The following is a 23062-nucleotide window of genomic DNA, read 5'->3' on the forward strand; positions in this document are numbered from 1 at the left end:
AAATTTCAGTATATACTTTGCTTTTGCCAGTGATCTACTTTTTTTTTTTTTTTAAAGGTGGAACATCATTAATAATGTCTTTAAGGATGTGCTCTTAAGCATAGTGAATTCCATACTCCAAGCTGTAAGTTAGAAAATAGGTTATTCAACTTCTTGAATAAATTAAAAGGGAGTCTTCATCTTTCTCCTTTTCCCGATAAATTGATCTCTTGAGTCTGAGTGACATAATCTATATACCAGATCTTTTCCAGAAAGTTATTATATAGAAAGTGTAAATGGCTAGAGTAGCAAAAAGCGACTCATACTTCCTATTCCACTAAATGAAATCACTTAAACAAGACATGATATGACATAATATCCACATGGTTTAGAGCATTTTTTACAAGCTTATATTTCTTTAGGCTTCTTATTCATTATAAATAAGAAGCTTGTTTCTCCTGATGCTTAGTTTAAGTTGTTTATATTTTAAGCCCATGTTATGTATCACGCTCCATGGGATTTTAACATAAAAAAAAAAAAAAAAGGAATTCACTTCTGTGGAACATTTGCCTATACACCTGGTCCGGAAGCAGGCGGACCTGGAAGGTCCCCCTGGTCTGTCAGGGCAGTGCAGATGAAAAGCTTGCAGATCCTTTCCACTTCTAGCGTGGAAGCTGACTGGGAGTTTCTTGCTGTTTCTTTATGTGTTGACGTGTTTGCAGGGCCACAATTATAAACTGATTACAGCTAGCAAAAAAACTGCTTCCATTGTTTTCCCTGCTGAATGGTAATTAGACTGTTATTGTGTTCATTGCCATTTTTTATTGTTGCTAGTTTTTTGAGCATTATTAGGCTATCTTAGATTTCAGTATGTCCTCTGGAAAGAAGGAAATGCCAACCAAGTGCAATGTATGTAAGATGTTTATAGTGATTATCTTATTGTATGCTCTAAATCGCATCGTAGAAAAACTAAATATATCCTAGAAACAAGACATTTTGTTTTTCTGTCTGTAGTCATTTGAACCACGTTTGATGCTCAAACTTCTCCCTCTTCCTTGATCGTACAGCTAGTTCAGAAAAGGCTGTTTCAAAGTTAGAATGCCATATGTTAGAAGATTTCAAGTATAATCTGGACAATGTGAATTTTGTTTCTATGTGAAGAACAGCTTATCTCGAAGGCTGCATTTACATTAGCTGAAAAGGAAAACTATTGGCAGTTTTTGGTTAGTTTTTTTTTCTGTCTCTGAGTCTGAGTTGATTTTGTTTTGTTTTGTTTTGTTTTAAATTGACCGAATCGACCTGATTGCTGTCTCACAGACATAATCTGTGAACTCATCTTGTAGACTCTAGGCCCAATTAGTCTAAATGCTTTCCTGGTTTGCTACTAATTATATGCTTAACTGTTAAGTTATGATAAAGCTCATTTGAAAGGTAAAATAGAATTCATTCTTCATGTCCTTTAATGTAATTGTATCTTATTTTATCATTGCAATAGATGGGGATAAGAATTTTTCCCCATTCTGGGGCATAGAAAATATTTGAATGTCTCTGAAATACGAAGAATATGCAGGAAGATGCAGTCTTAGTGTATTAGAAAATGTTAAAAAGCATTTACAGTCTGGGAATAATGGATGAAATATGTGTAAAGGGTATCTAAAAGAGTTTTTCGAATGATAGAATAAGCATACACTTTTCAGATGACTTTGCTGTTTTTGATAGATTTGACCAATGTTTCACTGAAGAAAGTAAATAGAGCAAGTGCATTTTCGTTTTCTCTCTCTCTTTTTTTTAAGATTTTATTTATTTATTTGACAGAGAAAGAAATCACAAGTAGGCAGAGAGGCAGACAGAGCGAATGGGGGAAGGGAAGCAGGCTGTCCCCTGAGTGGAGAGCCCGATGTGGGTCTCCATCCCAGAACCCTGAGATCATGACCTGAGCATAAGGCAGAGGCTTTAACCCATGAGCCACCCAAGCGCCCTGCAAGTGCATTTTCTAATCTGACAGTTTAAAATAGAATTAATTTGAGATTTCTCCCTCATCCTTTGTCATTTGCATTTGATTTTCAGCTGACATCTCTTGTCTAAGACAATGAGATTGATCACAAAATAGAAGCTTTAGAAATTTCTCTGAAAATTAGTGAAGCTACTAAAAATTACATTTTAGTAGGATTTACCTTAATTGAAGAAGTGCATAATTGGGATATGATGATCTACAAATAAGTAAAGGAGACAAAATATCCAAAAATAGAACTAAAAGATCTACCAAATTATTAAGGCATGCAAGTATTTGGCACAGCAAATAAAAGCCAGGGATGATTATGAAGAAGTAAAAAAAGAGCAAAAACGATAAGCAGCAAATTAGTTAATAAAGAAGATGAGATACCACTTGGAAAATTGATAAAAGAGAATAGAAAATTCTCTTTATCATTTTGTAAATATAACAGAAATAAAAGATTCTTTTTTCCTTTCAAATTTTTATTTTAATTCTAGTTAGCTAACATATAGTGTAATATTAGTTTCAGGAGTAGAATTTAGTGATTCATCACGTACACAGCACACCCAGTGCTCATCATTAACCAGTGCTCTCCTTAGTGCCCATCACCCATTTAACCCAACCACACCCACCTGGCCTTCAGCAACCCTCAGTTTATTCTTTGTCATTAAGATTCTCTTAGTTTATTTCCCTCTTTTTCCTCTTTCCATATGTCCATATGTTTTGTTTCTCAAATTCCATATCTGAATGAAATCATATCATATTTGTCTTTCTCTGACTTATTTTGCTTACAGTAATACTCCCTGGCTTTATCCATGTGCCGGTCAAATGGCAAGATTTCATTCTTTTTGATGGCTGATGTCTCCTTTATCCATTTATTAGTTGATGGACATTTGGGCTCTTTCCATAGTTTGGCTATTGCTGATAATGCTACTGTAAACATCAGGGTGTATGTATCCCTTTGAATCTGTATTTTTTTTATCCTTTGGGTAAATATCTAGTAGTTCAGTTGCTGAGTCACAGGGTAGTTCTATTTTACCCTTTTGAGGAACCCCCATACTGTTCTCCAGAGTAGCTGCACCAGTTTGCATTCCCACCAACAGCATAAAAGTGTTACCCCCTCTCAGCATCCTACTATCTGCTGTTTCCTATGCTAATTTTAGCCATTCTGACAGGTGTGAGGTGGTATCTCATCATGGTTTTGATTTGTATTTTTCTGATGATGTGTGACGTTGAGCATCTTTTTATGTGTCTGTTCGCCATCTGTATGTCTTCTTTGAAGGAATAAAATATCTTGAAAGGCATTTCTTTCAATTAGAAGGAAAAGACAGTAATTGACTTGATGGTATTTTTTTCTGTACTGTACTGTACTGTATTTTTTCTGTATATAAGATTATATTTATTTATTTGAGAGCAAGAGAGCACGTGCATAAGTGGGGGTAAAGGCAGAGGGAGAGGAAGAAGCAGACTCCCCACTGAGCACAGAGCCTGAAGCTACTGGGTCTTGAACCCTGAGATCATGACCTGAGTCAAAGTCAGATGCTTAAACAACTGAGCCACCCAAGTACTCCTAACTGTACTTATTTTTTAGTAGTGAATCTTTGTTTTTGAAGAAAGGTAGAGTTCTTATAAAAGCAACAATATGTAGGGAATTTTAAAAAATTAAATGTGCTTACACATTTCATTTCAAATGACTAGTATCAAATAGAAAAGAAGTACTGTAGAATTTGACTAGAGTTATTATTGCTCCCTCCATTCTTTTTGTAACTGCCCAGAACTCTTGAGAAGAGGATCATCATTGAGATACTTGAAATAAATGGCCACCTAAATTAGGTGATTGTTTCCTGCCTACAACCTGTCAGTGATTTACATTAAAGAAAGCATGTTCACAACCTGAACATTATCAACCATTAAATATCTCTTTGTAAATCAGTTTCTCTCGTTGATAATTGGGCACTTGTTGGACAGGGATTAGGAGAAAGGATGGCTATGTATTTATTTATTTATTTTAAGAGAGAGAGCATGCAACCGGTGGGACGGGGGTTGCAGAGGGAGAGAGAGTCTTAAGCAGACTCTGCACTGAGCACAGAGCCCAGTGGGGTGCTTGATCTCAGGACCCTGAGATCTGATCTGAGCCAAAACCAAAAGCTGGAAGCTTAATTGACTGTGGGACCCAGGTAACCCCAAAAGGATAGCTATTTAAAGGGGAAAATGATCTAGAATTGCAGAGGCATGAGGCACTAGATACTAACTTAATGTCCCTCTTAATTTGGTTAGACATAGTCCTAACTATGAGAGCCGAAACAGCCGACATTGTGAGCAAAATAGCATTTGCAAAATGAAAGGGATGGAGCCCTGAAGATCACTCAGTCTGTGAACTTAACTGAGAAGAAGAATGAAAAGCAGACATGCAGATCAAAAACACTTTGTCAGATTCATCTGACCTTCTAAATTAGACTGACACATCCAGCTGATTGACAAAAAGTCTATACATGTTAATTATAATAACTTTAGAGAGCTTTTGAGTCTGTGTATTTATTATACTACTTATTATGAGGCTATAAGAGTGTGGAATGGGATAATTAGTTTTTATCAAGGGACATAATTGGCTAGAGGTTTATACTTGGGGAGGGTATGTGTTTTGGTGAGTGCTGTGAAGTGTGTAAACCTGGTGATTCACAGACCTGTACCCCTGGGGATAAAAATATATGTTTATAAAAAAATAAAAATTATACTTGGAGAGTAAAGGACAAGAGGTGGCCGGAAGAAGTGACCTACAGAGGTAGGGCCTAAAGCTACTCATAACTTTCCAAGGCCAAGGAAAAGACCCTTTGCTACAGGAATGACTGTCACAGAAGGATGGGATAGGGGACACTAACATTTATTGAGATGTTACCATGTTCAGAGAAATAAAATGACAAACGAAAATGAACATGGTCCCTGCTCTTGTGGACCATTAATGACACTGTTTTAAAATCAGATAGGATACAGAGATGATTTTAAAAACCACAAAGAGGAGAAGGCCTTCAAGGGTTGTTTTCCTTATAGATTTTCTTTTTTCTATTTTTTAAATTCAACTAGCCAACATATTGTACCTCATTAGTTTTTGATACAATGTGCAATGATTCATTAGTTGCACATAACACGCAGTGCTCATCACATCACATGTCCTCCTTGTTGTCTACAAACAACCATTGATTTATTTGAAGAAAGAATATTCATTAATTCAGTGAGTAGGTGAAACTAGAAAAGAGGTGCTTGGGTTGAAAGGTATTTTAAAGTCATAGTTGTAAACTGTAATCTTAAACTAGTTTTGTCTGTAGTTTAAGGGACACAAATTATAGTTTTCCTTTGACTGACTGCTTAGAACAACACTCAAGGTAGGAGGTCATTCTCCCCTTATACACTGGTAAAGAGGGGGATACCAAGAGAGGTTAACTCATTGGCCATAGATAACAGAGCTAGTAAATAAGGGATTTGTGTCATAAATTTCATATTTTTCCTACTATTTCAGGCTACCTCATAAAGACTGGTACAATAAAAATTCAACGTGTGGTAAGTAGGTTGCTGTCCTTGAGGTTAGACACAACGAGATCATGGTTGTATATCATTTAGGATTACGCCCAGCTATAAGTAACAGGGAGGGAAAATAACACTTGTTTCAACAAGACATGACTTTATTTTTCTGTCTGGTAAAACCCAGAGGAGGCCTCCAGGAATAGTGCTGTGTGGCTTCTCATACTGCTCCGCTGTCCGGACGGTGTGGCTCTAATTTCTCCCGGTTCCAGATGAAAGGCAGAACTCCAGTTACCCGCTTTGCCTTGTAAGGGGCAGGATGGAAGAAAGGATGTAAACAATAGAGACGAAGTGCACACGTCCATGTCCTTTAAGAAAGGCTCCTGCAAGTTGCCACCTTCCCGTTTGTTTACAGTCCTATTGGTGGCTATATTTAGATACAGAGGAGGGTGGGAAATGAGGTCTGTTCTGGTCAGCCACGTGTCTGCTAACAATCCTGAGGTCTAATACCACCGGAAAGCTGGTGAATTAATACTGAGGTACCATCAACGGTCTCTGCCCAGAGAGCCTCGATGAGTGGTTGGGCTCGAAGACAGATAGAAGTCAAGATGTGAATGGCAATGACAGAGTGGAAGCATGAGGGCTCTTCCAAGAAAGTTGGCTCTAAAAGGGAGGGTGCTATATCAAATGACTCCCATACCTGACTCCGTCTCATTCCAAAATGCATTTGATTGAAAGATGATCAGAAAACTCACATATTAAAAGCTGCCACTTCATACAGCAGATGAACACACAGGACTGTCGTAGAAAGTCAAAGGCCAGATGTTTACCAGGTGCTTAGAGCAGTCCTGTTAAATGAGACAGGTCTAGGGCACCTGGGTGGCTCTGTTGGTTAAATGACTGCCTTCGACTCCGGTCCTGATCCCGGAGTCCTTGGATTAAGTCCCACATCAGGCTCCCTGCTCAGCAGGGAGTCTGCTTCTCCCTCTGACCCTCCCCCTTCTCATGCTCTCCCTCTCATTCTCGCTCTCTCAAATAAATACATAATTTTTTTTTAAATGAGACAGCTCTAGCCAAAGATATAGCAGCAGGTTTATATTTTAATCTAAATTCATTTTTTTGTATCTGGGCACCTTCCTTATTGTTTAGACTTGATTTATAATGGAAAAAGCAAGACAGTTTGAATAAGACTAGGAAGCAAGACACAGTGTGGAGGCTTGGCTTTACAGCTTACTATGTTTGTGACAATGGTCAGGCTATTTAACCAGACTCAATTTTCTTATGTTAAAAAAATAATAAAAAGGAAGAAAGAAAAAAAAAAGAAAAAAGAAAAAAAAGAAAAGAATTAAAAAAAAGAAAACAAATAAGAAAAATATAAAAAGAAAATATATATATATTAGATAAACTAGTTAAAAATGTTAAAAAAGAAAAAGGTAAAAGTTAAAAAAAAATTTAACCAGAAGGCGAGAAAAAAAACAAAAAATGAAAAAGAAAAAAATTTAAATTAACTGCAAGACTAAAAAAAAATCACAGGGAAAAAGCCATGAGTTCCGTGCTTTGCTTTCTCCTCCTCTGGAATTCTGCTGCTCTCCTTGGTATTGAAACCGCACTCCTTGGTAGGTGAACTTGGTCTCGGCTGGATTTCTTGTTGATCTTCTGGAGGAGGGGCCTGGTGTAGTGATTCTCAAGTGTCTTGCCATTTGCGACAACATGGATGGAACTAGAGCGTATCATGCTTAGCGAAATAAGTCAAGCAGAGAAAGACAACTATCATATGATCTCCCTGATATGAGGAAGTGGTGATGCAACATGGGGGCTTAAGTGGGTAGGAGAAGAATTAATGGAACAAGATGGGATTGGGAGGGAGACAAACCATAAGTGACTCTTAATCTCACAAAACAAACTGAGGGTTGCTGGGGGGAGGGGGTTTGGGAGAAGGGGGTGGGATTATGGACATTGGGGAGGGTATGTGCTTTGGTGAGTGCTGTAAAGTGTGTAAACCTGGTGATTCACAGGCCTGTACCCCTGGGGATAAAAATATATGTTTATAAAAAATTAAAAATTAAAAAAATAATAAAAATAATAAAAAATAAAAATATGGGAATACTGTAACTTGCCTCATAGAGTGATTGTAAGAACTATGTAAAAACATATCCAGCTTGTCTAGCATGGTGGTTGGCTCATAATAGATCTGATAAATGTTAGGTATCTTCCTCTCAGCTTCTAAAAAGAAGGCTGTTTGTGAACATTTGTACACTTGAGCCATTATGTCTAAATGTTTCCTTTATCATAGCTCCCTGTTTCTATCCAAGTCCTTGATGGTTGTAACATAATTTGGGGAGTAAAAATAAACCACTGAGAACAGAATCCAAAAAGCAGATTTTTTAGAACTAAATTTAAAGTGCATCTCAGGCTATGATTTTCACTTTGGTTCTAAATATATCAAATTTCTATTTATAATTTTTCCTCACAAAGTGTGTTTTGATATTCAGAGTATGCGAGAAAAGTTTAAATATGAAAATATTTTCAATTTCTTTTTTGCATTTGCATGCACTGAAAGTTTAAAGATGAAAATATTTTCAAAAAAAATTTTTTTTTTGGAATTTGCACATAGGGGTAATAATGAGTGATTCCAATAGGCCGTGCTCCATCTCTCAAGGTGAAATTAGGGCTTGTTGCCAAAAAGACCCGTGGCAGTTAATTTGCTCCTCACAGGGCCAGAATTCCAATTCTGTCCTGGAAAGTTTTCTGGGTCTAGAGAGAATTCACACTAAATCATGCGTTATAATTTAGTTTATATGTAATGTTGAAGGACACCATAGTTTATATTAGTAAGATTAAAGAAAAAAAAAAAAAGACTTGTCAAACAGATCTACTCTTTTTCCACGGTAAGGTAAGTTCCTAGACAAAAGCTGTAATTTTTGATCTGAGGCAACAGTGTGTAGGAGTTCTGCTTAATGAATACTGATGTTCTATTGTTTCAGGAGTGATGAAATACAGCCACAGGTTCCTGATTTATGAGGGGTTTAAAATGAGCACTTACCTCATCTTGGATCTGTTGTTTTAACACTGTCTAATACGGTTAGTCTCAGATGGTCTGTTTCCTCTATTATGGAAATTATCCTACCAGTCCATGTGGAGAGAAGCAAGAAGCAAAACACCCTTACCGACCCTACCTTTTATGTACATTTATTTGAACATAAAAATAGAAGGCATAGCTTTGGTTTATTTGAAAAAAGTTTCCCCAGTAGTACTTCAGTATATCCCATATAGTTTCCTGGAGTGGCCCTTCATAAAATATTAAAGAAAAGGGATGGTGGCTTTATGCACGGCTAATTGGAACTGTCTTATTGATGTGTGCCTCTTTGGAATGAAACTCTGTTCAGATTGGTTTAACAAATATTGCTATTAACCTAAGACAGATTTGGGCACCATGCTAGGCCCTGTGGGTCCTCAGAGGAAGATCTAAACCCCTGTCCTTCATGAAGTTTCAGATTATTGAGAGAGAAAATAATATTGAGAAAGAAGTTGTAAATCAAAAAATGATGACTGGAAGACGAATCATGCTGATTCATTAAACGCCGTCCACAGACTCTGTGTTTACTGATTCCTGGTGAGGACTTGGAATGAGTGGATGGTCTGCATCCGTGAAGTTGTCTGACAGAAGCAGAGGCTGATTGAATTAATTGGAAGGCAACAAGAGAGGTCATCTTGTCTGGTCCCTGTCCCTATGAAGGATGGCACAGAAACTCTCCCAGACAGATTGTGACCTGCTTTAATCAGCCACTGGCATTATACCCACGCCTGTGCGGTGACCCTTAAAATTGGGAAGAAAAGTGAAAGACTCAGTCAGTCACCCAGCAGATAGACCACACTGCACAAAGGCAATGATTGTTTTCCTCTTTCATCTGGGTGCTCCAGGATCACACACAGATCCCCTCAAATGTTCATTTAAAGAATATGCATCTTATATGTCTGGTACATCTCATTTTCTGTTTTAAATTTCTTTTATAACTTATGCTTAAGTTGTAAAGCCCTATTTTTGACCATTTCAACCAAAAACCATGGTTCTTTGAATGGCGATGGTTTCTAGGGATACTCCTTTCATGTCGGTATGAGGGAACCTTACCATAACGCGCAACTTCTTGCTCTTCACTTTTCCTCAGAGTTGATTTCATTAACTCCTTTCGAGGCTTTCTTTAAATTCCTCATGGGGAAACCCACTTAGGGATCCCCTCAAGTTTTACTCATCCTCAGAGGAACTTAATTACACAGGGAGAGAAGGTACAGCTAAAGAAAGGCAACATGACAGAAAGGGAGGAATCATGGAGCGAGGTAGTAGGATTCTGTTCCCAGCTCTGCCCCTACCTGTTATATTGGACCCGGAGAAATCCCTTAGTGTTCCTCGACCTCAGTCTTCCCATTTGTAAAACAAGAAGATTGGATGAGGTCAGTGAGTTTCAGACTCTTCTTGATTGTACTCCAGATTAGTCATTTCTTGTTTATGGCAACTCAGTGCTCTCATGCCTTCCAACTAAAGTAGAAGGTTCAAGAAATAGTACTTCCTGTTACTATGTGCAATACACTCCTTTCCATTTTATTTTTGAAAAATGCAGGTTTTAATGATTTAAACGATTTTACATCATTTTTACAGTGATTTTAAAAACACTAATAGGACGTGTCATCAAGCTTAAAAATAGCAGATACGATCATTGTTAAGGTTGTTTCAGTATGAGAGCTCCTATTTTATTAATTGCAAGTTTTAGGGTCTCATTATATGTGCTCTTGTAGTGACATCATTTCATTGTTGACCAAATCTTAAGAAGAGTGAGAGAGTAGGGGAGAAGGATGGTGGGACTAGAGAGAGTAGAAGTGGGGAAAGGTTTGTTTTCCTGTGTGTGTGTTTAATGCCGACTATCTTATTTACCGTTCAGTTTTTTGTTCCAAAGAGAATATCTGAGACAATACAACTGATGACTTGCGAGAAGAAAGACTGAAGTTTGTTGCTGAGTAGTAACGTAGTCTTGGAAACAATTCTATGCCATCTCTTTCCCCAGTTCCTAGAAAGTTTGTAATTTAAAAAAAAAAAAAAAAAAATGAACTCCAGGGGTGGAACCCTATCCTGGACTTAGAAAAGCCACAAATCAGACAGGGTACATTCCTGTAATGCAAGAGAGTAGAGAGAATTTTTAGGTGCAGGCTAGTGGGGTTCCCCTGGCCTGTCCTAACAGGAACTAGTAGACCATGTTCATCGCCCATTGGGCAAATGTGTGGCCATCTGGTGGGACAATATATTCCTGGCCTAGACAGCATCCATTGGTCCACTGGTCTCACTGAGCAGCAGGGTCTATCTACCCAGACACAGAAGGCAGGAACCTGGAAGTCACTCCTGGCGACACCCTTTGCTTCAGTTCCAGCCAAATCCTGTTATGTCTTCTAAAGTCTCCAATGCATTTACATTTCTCTGTCTTCATCGTCACCTTAGCCCATGCCATACTTTGTCCTTCTTCATTTTATGAAAGAACCTCCCAAGCAGTTATTCTTTTTATGTAATGCCCTGATAACCTCCCAAGCAGTGGGAGGTCTCTCTCCCGCCGCATCCTCTCTTTCCTCCTTCTTGTCTGTTCTTCTGACCCAGTGCTCTTTTTGAATGGGAAACCCAATTATTTGACCTTTCAAAGGCCTCCTACTGCACATAGGAAGAAGACAAATTGACTCTAGGTAACCTGCCAAATCCCTAAATCTGCCCTCCCTGCCTCTCAGGCCTCATCTGTGCCACACTCCTGCCCAGCTCCAGTGTCCTGCGAAGGATTTCAGGCCCTCATACTTCTCAGCCCCTTTGATCAGTAGAAGAAGGGTCACTGTTACTCAGCCTCTTGTGTTCCCCCTACTGCCCTTTCTCCTCTCATTCACTCCTGTTTATCCTTTCGATATGAGCCCATCACTCCCCGAGTTTTAGTTTACGGTTGTATCCGGCTCAGTGCTTAAGACATCACCCAGGCTGACTGAATGGTGATGATAAAGGTGATAATAAAACATCCCTTGTATAGTACTCCTTACTGTTTCCAACACACTCTCCAGACTGCCTTAAACACATTAACTCAATTATGACAATGATTCTGTGGGAGAGTTATTTTTATTCTCACTTTTCAGATAAGGAAACTGAGGCATAAGAGATTAAGGGATCCTGCAACTAGTAAATGGTGGTGTGAATTTAAACCCCAGCAGATTAGCTGCAGGGTGGTTCCTAATCTTTGAACTAAATTACCTTTTTCATGTTTATTAGATGAGTATATGAATATATATCCTGGGTTTATATTGGGATTTCTTTTGTTTGTGTAATTGGAAAAGTGTTGCACATTGTAGAAACTTAAGTATTTTATAGCCCTGTATAACAAATAATGGTATCCATTTATTCATTGTATAATGTGCTGGATGCCCTGCATTACCTCAATTCTCACAATGGCCATGCAACATAGGTATAAATTCCCATTTTATGAGTACAGAATAAGAGACTCAGGAACAATCTCAAGTCTTGATCTGTCTGATGTCAGAACCGATGTTTTTCTGCATTTTTCTGTTTGTTTGTTTTTAACAAGAGATGGAACTTAACCTGGGCCTTCTATGTTGTATACAGTTTAAATAAGGGGAGAAGAAAATGTTGAGCATTAAGAATGAATTGAGGGGCACCTGGGTGACTCAGTCAGTTAAGTGTCTAACTCTTGGTTTCTGCTCACGTCATGATCTCAGGGTGGGGAGATCCAGCCCTACTTTGGGCTCAGGCTTCTGGAGCACACAGGTTTGGGATCCCACCCACCCACCCCCGGTTACATACACGCACACACATGGTCTCTCTCTCTCTCTCAAATAATTAAAAATCTTTTTTAAAAAAAGAATGAGTTGAGAATTTATTAATTGTACCATGATCAATCATCTAAAAATACAATGAAAAAAATTATTTCATAAGGCTAGAAAATGAAATATCAGGGCATTACATGAAAAGGAATACGTGAGTGACATATCTTTGCTGAGGATTCCAAAAGAAGGTTCGAATAAATGGAGATACTCTGTTTCTAAATGGGACACTTAATATCGCAGCTATTTCAAGTCTTCTGCAACTAATTTTAAAAATCAATACAATTCGAATAAAAGCTGCAATTTTTAGAACTAGCTTAAATAGTTCTAAAGTTTATTTGTGAGAACTATCAAGAATTTTAAAAAACAAGAGTATTGATAGAACTTGCATGAACAGATGGTAGAACTTATCATAAAATTACAATAACTGTCCAACAGGTAGGAGACTAGTGGCCTAGAGCATAAACTCCAGGTGTATATCCAAGAACATACAGAGTTTGATGTGTGTTAAAAGTGACTTTATATAAATCAATGGGGACAAGAACATTCAAGAAATAGTGTGGAAGAACTGGCTCATAATTTGAAAAACAAGGTAAGATCTCTACCTTGCAATCAAATATTATTCTGAGTACTGGGAAACAGTTAAATGCAAAAACCTGAATCCACTGAATGAACTACAATGCAAGTATAAAAACTATGCTTTCCTACAATATAGGGAAATCCTCACTAGGTGAAGTGAATATAGCAGATTAAAAAAATATATATACAGTATCTTCTTAATTTAGGGGAAAATAGAGAAATCCTATAAGGCAATAGGTCAATATATAAATGGTTAATGTGATAGGCTAATAGATATTCTTTATTTTCTTCATTATACTTTTTTCTCACATTTCTACTAATACTGATTAGCTTTTGTGATTAGAAAAAAAATTAAAAAATATTTTTAAAGGCACATTTGAAGCCACATTATAAGGTCTGCAATAACTACTAACATATCTTGGGGCGGGAGATGCATGAGAAGTCCTATCTGCTAGAGGGAGTTTAGTGGGGGATATTGGATTCTTCTATGGAGTAGTTAAAGAGAAAAACTCTACTATTCACTATTGAACTCTGATGTACATGATCAAGATAATTATGTAAAGAAATGCAACTGTCTGAAATTAATCAAATGCCTTTTCTTTGTTTGGGGACTTAGGGATATATCTGTGAAATAATTTCCTCTTCTGAGCATCTTTTTTTTTAAACTGGTTGTTTTGCCTGAAGATACACTCTTAATCTTACTTGCCTCTTACCTTAGGTTTTTTAGTGTTTTAAAAACCCTAGGGCATTGCATGGAAAATTTAGCACCTGAAGGGGACACCTGGCACCTGCCTGAAGCACTTTCCATTTCCTGCCAGGCACACAAAGCAGAGAAGTCATTGTGGGCTGATGTAGCACTCTTCAGGGGTTGATTTACAAGTGTCTCCTGATGTGTCCTCAGGCAGCTAAGAGCCTTCAGTTCTTGGGACCACATTTAAATTACAGAAGAAATAGAGAGCAGGTGATTTTCAACAGAGGACCCTTATCTTCTCATTTTCTCTGCCCTTTGTAAATAGATAAGGCAGAGGCTCAAATTAGTTCATTAGTCCAATACATCTGTTTATTCAGGCCCTTGACAAAGCCTAGTGCAGAATTGACAAAGCAGAACCTTAGGTGTGGAATTCTCTTTTGAGCTTGATGTTACTTTCTTAGAGAAATCTTACAGACATTTACGCTCTTACCTTCCAGAGCTAAAATACTCTATTGATTTTTATAAATATTAATTTATAAGTTTTATTGGCTTTGGCTTTTGCCACAAATATCTAATCATCTTGCTTATGAATTTCAGCCACATTATGCCAACTTGATCTCAGGTGCATTACTGAAATTCACAAGCAAGATGAGTTTTCTTTTTTTAATGATTTTATTTATTTTTGGACAGAGAGAGAATGATCACAAGTAGGCAGAGAGGCAGGCGGAGGTGGGGGGAGAAGCAGGCCCCCTGCTGAGCAGAGAACCCAACATGGGGCTCCATCCCAGGATCCTGAGATCATAACCAGAACTGAAGGCAGAGGCTTATCCCACTGGGCCACCCAGGTGCCCCAAGATGAGTGTGTTAATATGTCAGAAAAATGCTTACAATGTTACAGGAGTGTATTTCCCCTTTTTTGTATATTTTAATATGTGGTCATTTGTTAATATTTATTAGTATTTCTGTAAAAGTATGTTATTTTATTTTATTTTAAAGATTTTATTTATTTATTTGTGAGAGAGAGAGAGTGAGAGCGAGCACAGGCAGACAGAGTGGAAGGCAGAGTCAGAGGGAGAAGCAGGCTCCCTGCGGATCAAGGAGCCTGATGTGGGACTCGATCCCAGGACGCTGGGATCATGACCTGAGCCGAAGGCAGCTGCCTAACCAACTAAGCCACCCAGGCGTCCCAATTTTATATTATTCTTTAGTTCCTGCTCACTGTTCTTTAAAGGTATACACACACACACACACACACACACACACACACAATCTCTACCTACTACTTACCATATAAGACAAGTCAGTTGTGGGTCTAATGGCTAAAAGTTAGAGTTCAGAGAAGTGGAAGGTAAGCCTGGTTTGGAAAAACAAACAAACACAATTTCACAGAGAAGGAGGCAGTGTGATAATTAATGGCCAAGGTTTTGAGTCAGACTTGACTACCATTTACTGCCATAACTATGTGATCTTGGGTAGTTTTTCAAATATTGAGTCTTAGTTCCTTTATCTATTTAAAAAAAGGGGGGAATAATAGTAATTTAGGACTAAAGAGATGCTTCTCATGAAGGGTCCTGCCCATCTTAATTATTTGTGTCCTTTTACTTCTCTGATCTTATTTTCCATAATTGATTCCTTTAACCATCAGATCATAATAAAAAGAGACATGAAACTTTTCTCCTTCAAAAGGTACTACATTCGAAGTAGTTAAAGTCTAAGAGTCATGAAAATGCAGTAACTCAGTTAACCAGACTAATAATACAGGAAGAAAAATCCAGGATGGTATTTTTTGTTCCTGTGGAATTTCCAGGTCTCGATGGTAGTCCAGTTACTGGTTATTCCAAACTATTTTGGAGAATTTTTAGAGGTATTTGTTCACTCCTACCCTTATACAATCTTCCAGCAATCTTAGCAAGTATAAGGAGGAAACAGAATATGCCCTAGCATCTAGAACTTTAGAAATGTAGGGACCTTGACTGATCATGTTATTCAATTGTCTAATTTCTACTGAGAAGTAAACAAATCCTAGAAAGCTCATGACTTGACCAAGGACACAAAGTCATTTGGCCACTCTGTTAGAACTAGAATGCGAGTCTTCGACTTCTCTGGCCATTGGTCTTTTTTCTTTTTCTAACTTGTAAGATTTTATTTATTTATTAGAGAGAGAGCACAAGCAGGGGGAGAGGTGGAGGGAAGGGGAGAAGCAGACTCCCCACTGAGCAGGGAATGCAATGGAGGGCTTGATCCCAGGACCCTGAGATCCGGACCCGAGCAAAAGGCAGATGCTTAATCAACTGAGCCACCCAGGAGCCCCTCAAGCCATTGGTCTTACAACAGTACTACAAATGGTACTTCACTCCTAAGTAAAGCTTAAATTATTGCAATGCTGTAAATAAATGATCAGTGGTATTACTATTATGTGATTACTCTAAACATTTGGGCCTTTTGTTCTTCAAGCAATTCAACAAATTTATGTAAAATCTGCATACTTTGTTAGAGGATATATTAAATACTAGAGAATATTAAAAATCAGTTCTTTTAACTGAGGTCTTTCTTGATGCAGTTGGAGAGCCAGAGCCGTCAAAAACAAAACCTTCTTGTTAGCCTGATTTTCCAAATTCTGTTAATGCTGTCAGGGTTCTGCTACCTTGCCTCAAAACACCTGAGTTGTTGATTGCCTTCAAACCTTACTCCCATATTTAATCAGGGCGCCAAATACTGTCAGTTTGACATCTGAAACGTATTTTCCCTCATTCTTTTTTTCCTGCTTTTTCAACCTATATCTGCCCTGCCTCCCAGTTTGTATCTCTACCTTCAAACTACATTTGCTTCAATTTACTTTACCCATATTCCCAGAAATATTTTATTTTATTTATTTATTTATTTTTTTTAAGATTTTTATTTATTTGTCAGAGACGGAGAGAGAGTGAGCGAGGACAGGCAGACATAGAGGCAGACAGAGGCAGAGGGAGAAACAGGCTCCTGCCGAGCAAGGAGCCCGATGTGGGACTCGATCCCAGGACCCCGGGATCTTGACCTGAGCCGAAGGCAGCTGCTTAACCAACTGAGCCACCCAGGCGTCCCCCCAGAAATATTTTAAATATTGGTCATGATTCTGTGTTTCCAACTGAACAATATTCAATATTCAACGTAGCATTTAAGATACTCTATAATCTGATCTGGGCTGCTATCTTAAAAAATTAAATATCAGTGCTCTCGCCTATCTTGATATGACATCTTACCTGAAGCTTGGAGGCTGAGCAGGAGGTATCCAGGAAGGCATGAAGAGTTACAGAGTGGATATCTGCGTGAAGCCCTATGGTGGAAGATCTCGGATTATATTCAAGGACCTACAAGGGGAGCAGCAAGAAGCGGGGTGGTGCCAGCAGATGAGGCTGGAGAGATGGGATAGCACATTGCGGAGGTCCCTGGGGGCAGCTGTCCCAGTCAAAAGCCCAGGAATGTGCCCAAGTCCACTTGCCTTGGGTTGTGTTAGTTGGGACCCCAATCTAGGTCTGCCCCACTGGCCCATACTCTTTCTCCTGTAGCCACTGCCTCCCTCAGTCAGTCTGTCTTTCTGCCTTACCGTAGGGCCCTTGTTCTCCTCTCCCTAGAGTTTGCATGGGAGCTGCTCGCGCTTCATTGGCCTATCCCAGTGCTTAGGAGAAATTCTTGTATAATTGAATATGCTTCTGTTTCTTTCCCATCTTTCCTCTATTGTATCCTTGAAGCCAAATCAGTTTAAATTCAGTAGAAGGTGACTTAGGTTGGCTGAGTTGATAGCGATTCCTTTTGCGTGTGCAGTGTGATCCTTTCTGGTTCTCACGGATTGTTACTGTTACTGGTGTGCCTGGTTCACTGATTTCAGTCATCCACTGTGCAGTTAGTGCGTACATGAAGGGCACTGGGAGAGCGGCTTGTAGGATATGACAGTCTTTTCTCTGGTGCATCGAGTAGTGAGATACAGAGTTGTTGTGGAATTCAGAATGACCCTTCATTCTGGTCCTATGTGCCTAAATGTGTCCCTAACAGGTCACGGATTCTCTTCTTTCCTCCTACCCTCCTCTCCACACAAACTGCAAGAAAACAGTGTAACCATTTAAAATAGTTGTTGCATTCTTAAGGGAAAGTCAGAGAGAAACTAAATAAATACTTTTTAACCTATAAATTTAGAATGTGGGATTTTTTTCTATAGCGTGCTAGGATTATAGTAAAAAAAATCAAACATATTGGATATGTGGTTTCTTGAGAATAAAACGACTGGTAGGACTTCCATCTCTTCCTCCTCCTTTTTCTCTGCTTCTTTTTCTTCTTCTTCACTGAACTGATCAGTTTATTGGATCATCATTATATTAACATACTTTCAGGAAAAGGAAAATAACCTTGAATCTCAATCCATAAAACTAAACTACACCCTGAGAAATCAGAAATTCTTGGAAAGCAAAGCTCAACGACTATCTGTCAAAAAATTTAAAATTCATGTCAGGCATATCTTAGGAATTCGCACTGTAATGTGTATGGCACTCTGCAAACTTGAGCAGATTTGCCTTTTGAAAACCAAGAGGATACATCGTGATGCTTGAAAGACCTTAACCGAGGCACATGAGGTATTACTTGGACCAGTAAGAATTTATTCTGTTGTCCAGGAACATGAGATACAGTCAGAAGTTTTACATTTCATTAATGAAAATGTAAAATAATCTTGCTATAAAATTTATGAGGCTGACTTCAACTCCCCCCTGCAAACACTTTGCTGTTAATTTTAAGCTATACACTAAAGCACCTCACAACTTTACAGTCAGTGTTTTAAATGGATGGCTGACATATAGCCTTTGACAATATTTAGCCCTTTATAGCAATACATTAACACTAACTTTAGAAACTATAGCATAATGAAATTTTACAGCCAATTAAGTTGATGAGTCACTGTTAGCTTCTTAAATTCCTTTTTAGATGAATAAGACAAGCAACTACAGGAATTGAGGAGCAAACCCCCGCTCTTGTAAAATCTTAAGTGTCTTCATGAAGTTGAAATGTTAGGGAATAGAAAAATATGGTGTCTAAACAGCCTGGAAAGAAATAAAATGATTTCTTGTTAAACTTAGAAATGATAATAATGTTCAGTCTTTTAGTTTGTCACCGTGTGCTTCCATCACTTCATGGAAAGAGTCATAGTGTGTCCACTGACTTATGTGACAGTCATCATTAAGCAGCCTTCTGAATTTTTACTTAAAAAAGAGCGCAAAGTTGGATATATTTAATCTCTGCTCATACTACTAGGAGTTTACAACTAGTTAAGGAAATATAGTTTAACAAGTGCAAATTTAAATATGTCCCTTTAATGATAGGTATGGTATTTGAGAGTTAATTATAAATCTATTATGTATAAAGTTAAAATTGCTTTAGGAAAAATCAAAAAAGAATATGTCTACTAAGGGCACCTGGGTGGCTCAGTCAGTTAAGCAACCAGGTCTTGATTTTCACTCAGATCATAATCTCAGGGTCATGAGATCAAGCCGTACCTTGAGCACATCCTTTGCATAGAGTCTGCTTGAGATTTTCTCTCTCCCTCTCCCTTTGCCCCACCCTCTCAAATAAATAAATAAATCTTAAAAAAAAAAAATAAAAGAATGTCTATTCAATTAGGACATCTCCATTAAAATTTATCAGGAAAGTATTGTGTATAATTTATCCCAATTATTGAATATTGAGAAATATCTTTATAGATGGAGTGAGGTTGCATTGGATAAACTGTAGCATTAAAATAAAATCACATTTTTATTTTAATCATATTAAAAACATTTTAGGATAGAGTAAATTTAAAAATATAAAATATTCACACATATCTAGCTCTTACCTATATTCCATGGACTGAAAAATTTCCAAATTTCTTTATGTTCTTGTGGTTATTATTTTCTTTGTACTTGGGCTTGGGCATTTTCTGCCATTTCTGTGCCTGCTGTTCATACTCCACCCAGTGGCAATGGAGAAAAAGAAATTCTCTCTTTAAAAAGAGGGGTGCCTGGATGGCTCAGTCTGTTAAGTAACTAACTCTTGTTTTCAGCTCAGGTCATGATTTCAGGGCTGTGAAATTAAGCCCTGCTTCAGGCTCTGCACTCAATGAGGAATCTGAGATTTTCTCTCTCCTTATGCCCCTCCCCCTTCTCTCTCTTAAACAAATAAATAAATCTTTTAAAAATTGTGCATCCTCTTGATTATTAGAGAAGACCCACACATGCACACAAATAAAGTACACAAGAGAAGCAAAGTCAGAAAAACAAGTGATAATGTTCACAGAAGTTGTGTGTGTGTGTGTGTGTGTGTGTGTGTGTGTGTAGCCTAGGGATTTACAGAGCAGCAGCAATACAAACAGCAAATTTGGAATGTAGTGTTACAGGCAATGTTTGTGTCCCTGTCATAGATTTGAAATGTGTTAAAACTCTACCCCCTGATATGAAGGTATGAGGATGTGGGGCCTTTGGGAGGTAATTAGGTTAGATGAAGTTTTGAAGCTAGAGCACTATCCCTCATGAATGGGATTAGTGTCCTTAAAAGAAGTCACCCGAAGTCTGCTCTCTTCCAGAAGATATCTTTCACCAGGACCCAACCATGCTGTTACCCTTAGTCTGGACTTGTAGCCTCAAGAGCAATGAGAAGCAAATTCTGTTGTTTACAAGCCAGCCAGTCTTTGGTATTTTGTTATAGCAGCTCAGACTAAGACAGTGAGGTATCTGTGTTTGGAAATTACAGATTTGTCATGTTCCCAAATTGGGAGATGCTGATTCAGTAAATCTGGGGTGGCCCTCAGGAGTCTGGACTTAAGAAGATAATCAGGAATGGAACAACTGCTCAAGGATTTATAGGATTCATTTCCAGTTATCAAATTTAGTGATACAAAATGAATGAAACTGGGAATCTTCTTATGGACCTACGGGCCTACCCTCAAAGTAGTTATTTCAGTCTTGTATCAAGTTTACTTGTCATTTGCCTCTTATTTTCTTAAGCAACCATGCTGGTTGGCTCAGGACTATCTGGGTTTTGGTCCTGTATTCTGAGAAATCCCTCGATCCTGGACTAGCCAGAGTGGTTGGTCACCGGATAAGATCTTTAAAGAAACAACTCATCTTTTTGGTTGCTGTGACCATTCTTCAATATTTGTTTATGAATTGTCTACTTTGTGGTGAAAACTATGGGGGAGAAGTTTTTTGGCAGAAGCTGAAAGGGCTGTTTTCACAAGGTCACTTGATGACATTCTGGACATAGCAAAGCCATTCTAAGACCCCAAGGAGACAAAGTGCCAATGGAGATAGGGAGAAGACAGCACTCCTGGATCTGCATGGCTGTTAGCTTAGATCACACAGCTAATGCAATTGAAGGGATCGGTATGTCTTTTGTCATCTTGAAGGTGCTCTTTGTAAGAACAGATCTCCCTTCTCTGCTCTCACACCTGAAAGACCTTCAATTCCAACTGAGGTTTTAGGGAAATGATGTAATTCTCTATAATAATAGCCTGGTTTTAGCACTATTGAGTTTGACATGGAAGCAGACTATGCAGGAATATGATAGGCAATTGGAAAGGTGGGCTGGCAGTTAGGTGACAGGAAAGTCCTAGAAAACTAACTTATCAGACTACTGGATTTAATAAATTAAATTGATTAATACAGAAATAGAAAATTGTTGGGTATCTAAGCACAACATGGTGATTATGGTTAATAATACTGTATCGTATACTTGAAAGTTGCTAAGGGTAAATCTTAAATGTTACCACCACAAGGAAAATTAAAAAAATCTTACTATGGAAGGTAATGAATGTGTTAACTAACCTTTATTATGGAAATCATTTCATAATCTATACATATATAAAATCATCATGTAGTATACCTTAAACTTAAAGCATGTTATATGCCAATTTTATCTCCATAGAAAGATTTAAAAATAAAATAAAACAGAAAATTGAGTTCAAGGGGCATCTGGGTGGTTCAGTTGGTTGAGCGTCCAACTCTTGATTTCGGCTCAGGTCATGATTTCAGGGTCCTGAGATAGAGCCTCACCTCAGTCTCTGAGCTCAATGCAGAGTCGGCTTGTTTCCCTCTGTTCCTCCTCCTGCTCTCTCTCTCTCAAATAAATCAATAAATAAAATCATTAAAAAAAAAAAAAGAAAAAGAAAATTGAGTTCAAGAAGAAAATAAGTTGAATGATTCTTCTGAAGATAGCTGGTTTGCTTAAGGAAAAACTGTCTTTTAATATTTACAAAAAGGGCTCCCAAGTAAAATACGTTCAAAATGAGCATAGATATGATGGGGCAGGGGGAGGGAAGACCTTACTTTGAGACACGAATTAAATGATACTCCCGGAACTGAAGTAGATGTAAAGAAGAAAGATCAAGTCACTACCAAAATGTTATGTAATTACTAGAATGTAAAACGTAATCGGACTCAGTAAGGTGGAAATAAAGATAATGAAATTCTATGTTTTTGTTTAGTTTATATCTTTTTGTTGCTAATAGAATAGTTTCTGTTCTTTCCAAATAAAAAATGCAATACCCAGTTTAAAAGCCTGACTCAGTATGTATAGGAATAAAATAATTGGGAGTTAAAGTAAATAGTTTTGTCTCATTAAGTGTGCCTCAGAGGGCACCTGGGTGGCTCAGTCACTAAGCCTCTGCCTTCAGCTCAGGTCATGATCCCAGAATTCTGGGATCGAGTCCCACATCAGGCTCCCTGCATCGTGGGAAACCCCCCTCCCCCGCTTGTGTTCCCTCTCTCGCTGTGTGTCTCTCTCTGTCAAATAAATAAATAAAATCTTTAAAAAAATCAAAAGTGTACCCCAAATGTGGAAATCTTAGCCCTAATGCCATCTTTGAGTAAAATCTAACACCAGTTGATGGTTTACTTTTTTATTTTACAGGGCTGGAGAGAATTGCCAGGGATTCATCTTATGAACAGGAAGGAAAGGTCCAATTTGTAATTGATGCTGTGTATTCCATGGCTTATGCCCTGCACAATATGCACAAAGATCTGTGCCCTGGATACATCGGCCTCTGCCCACGAATGAGTGCTGTTGATGGGAAAGAGCTACTTGGTTATATTCGGGCTGTAAATTTTAATGGTAAGTCACAAGGTTTGTTTTTTTTTTTTTTGGTCATTAACTACTTTAGAAGTGACAGTGTTTGTTCTTCCCCACCCCATACATAGAATACATTCAAACAGAGTGGAAAGCCCAGGATTAGAAGCAGTCCCCCCCTTTTAATCAGAAGTGTGAGTTTTTCCACCTGCTTTTAAATCTCAAACATATTTTTTTTGGTGCTCCTGAAAGAAGCGGAAGTTAAAAATAAACCTCAATCAATCAAAATATTCTACTTAAATATCACTATTTCAGAAATAACTTAGGAGGCTCATTTGGAACCGCTCACAACAGATTAGATTTCTTTGAAAATGTTTTGTTTTCGTGCC

General features: G+C 38.1%; 1 protein-coding gene across 4 annotated transcripts in view; it reads left to right on the top strand.

Annotated features, from left to right (window-relative positions):
* Nucleotides 1-23062, top strand: part of GRM8 (glutamate metabotropic receptor 8) — a 737764-nt gene that overhangs the window by 446502 nt on the left and 268200 nt on the right. For all 4 annotated transcript variants that reach the window (XM_059396474.1, XM_059396472.1, XM_059396471.1 and 1 more), the window contains exon 7: nucleotides 22518-22718. In XM_059396474.1, coding sequence (XP_059252457.1) covers nucleotides 22518-22718 — 201 coding nt within the window. The remainder of the gene's footprint in view (nucleotides 1-22517; nucleotides 22719-23062) is intronic.

The sequence above is a fragment of the Mustela nigripes genome, chromosome 4 (assembly GCF_022355385.1).
Source record: "Mustela nigripes isolate SB6536 chromosome 4, MUSNIG.SB6536, whole genome shotgun sequence".
NCBI classification, from domain to species: Eukaryota; Metazoa; Chordata; class Mammalia; order Carnivora; family Mustelidae; genus Mustela; species Mustela nigripes.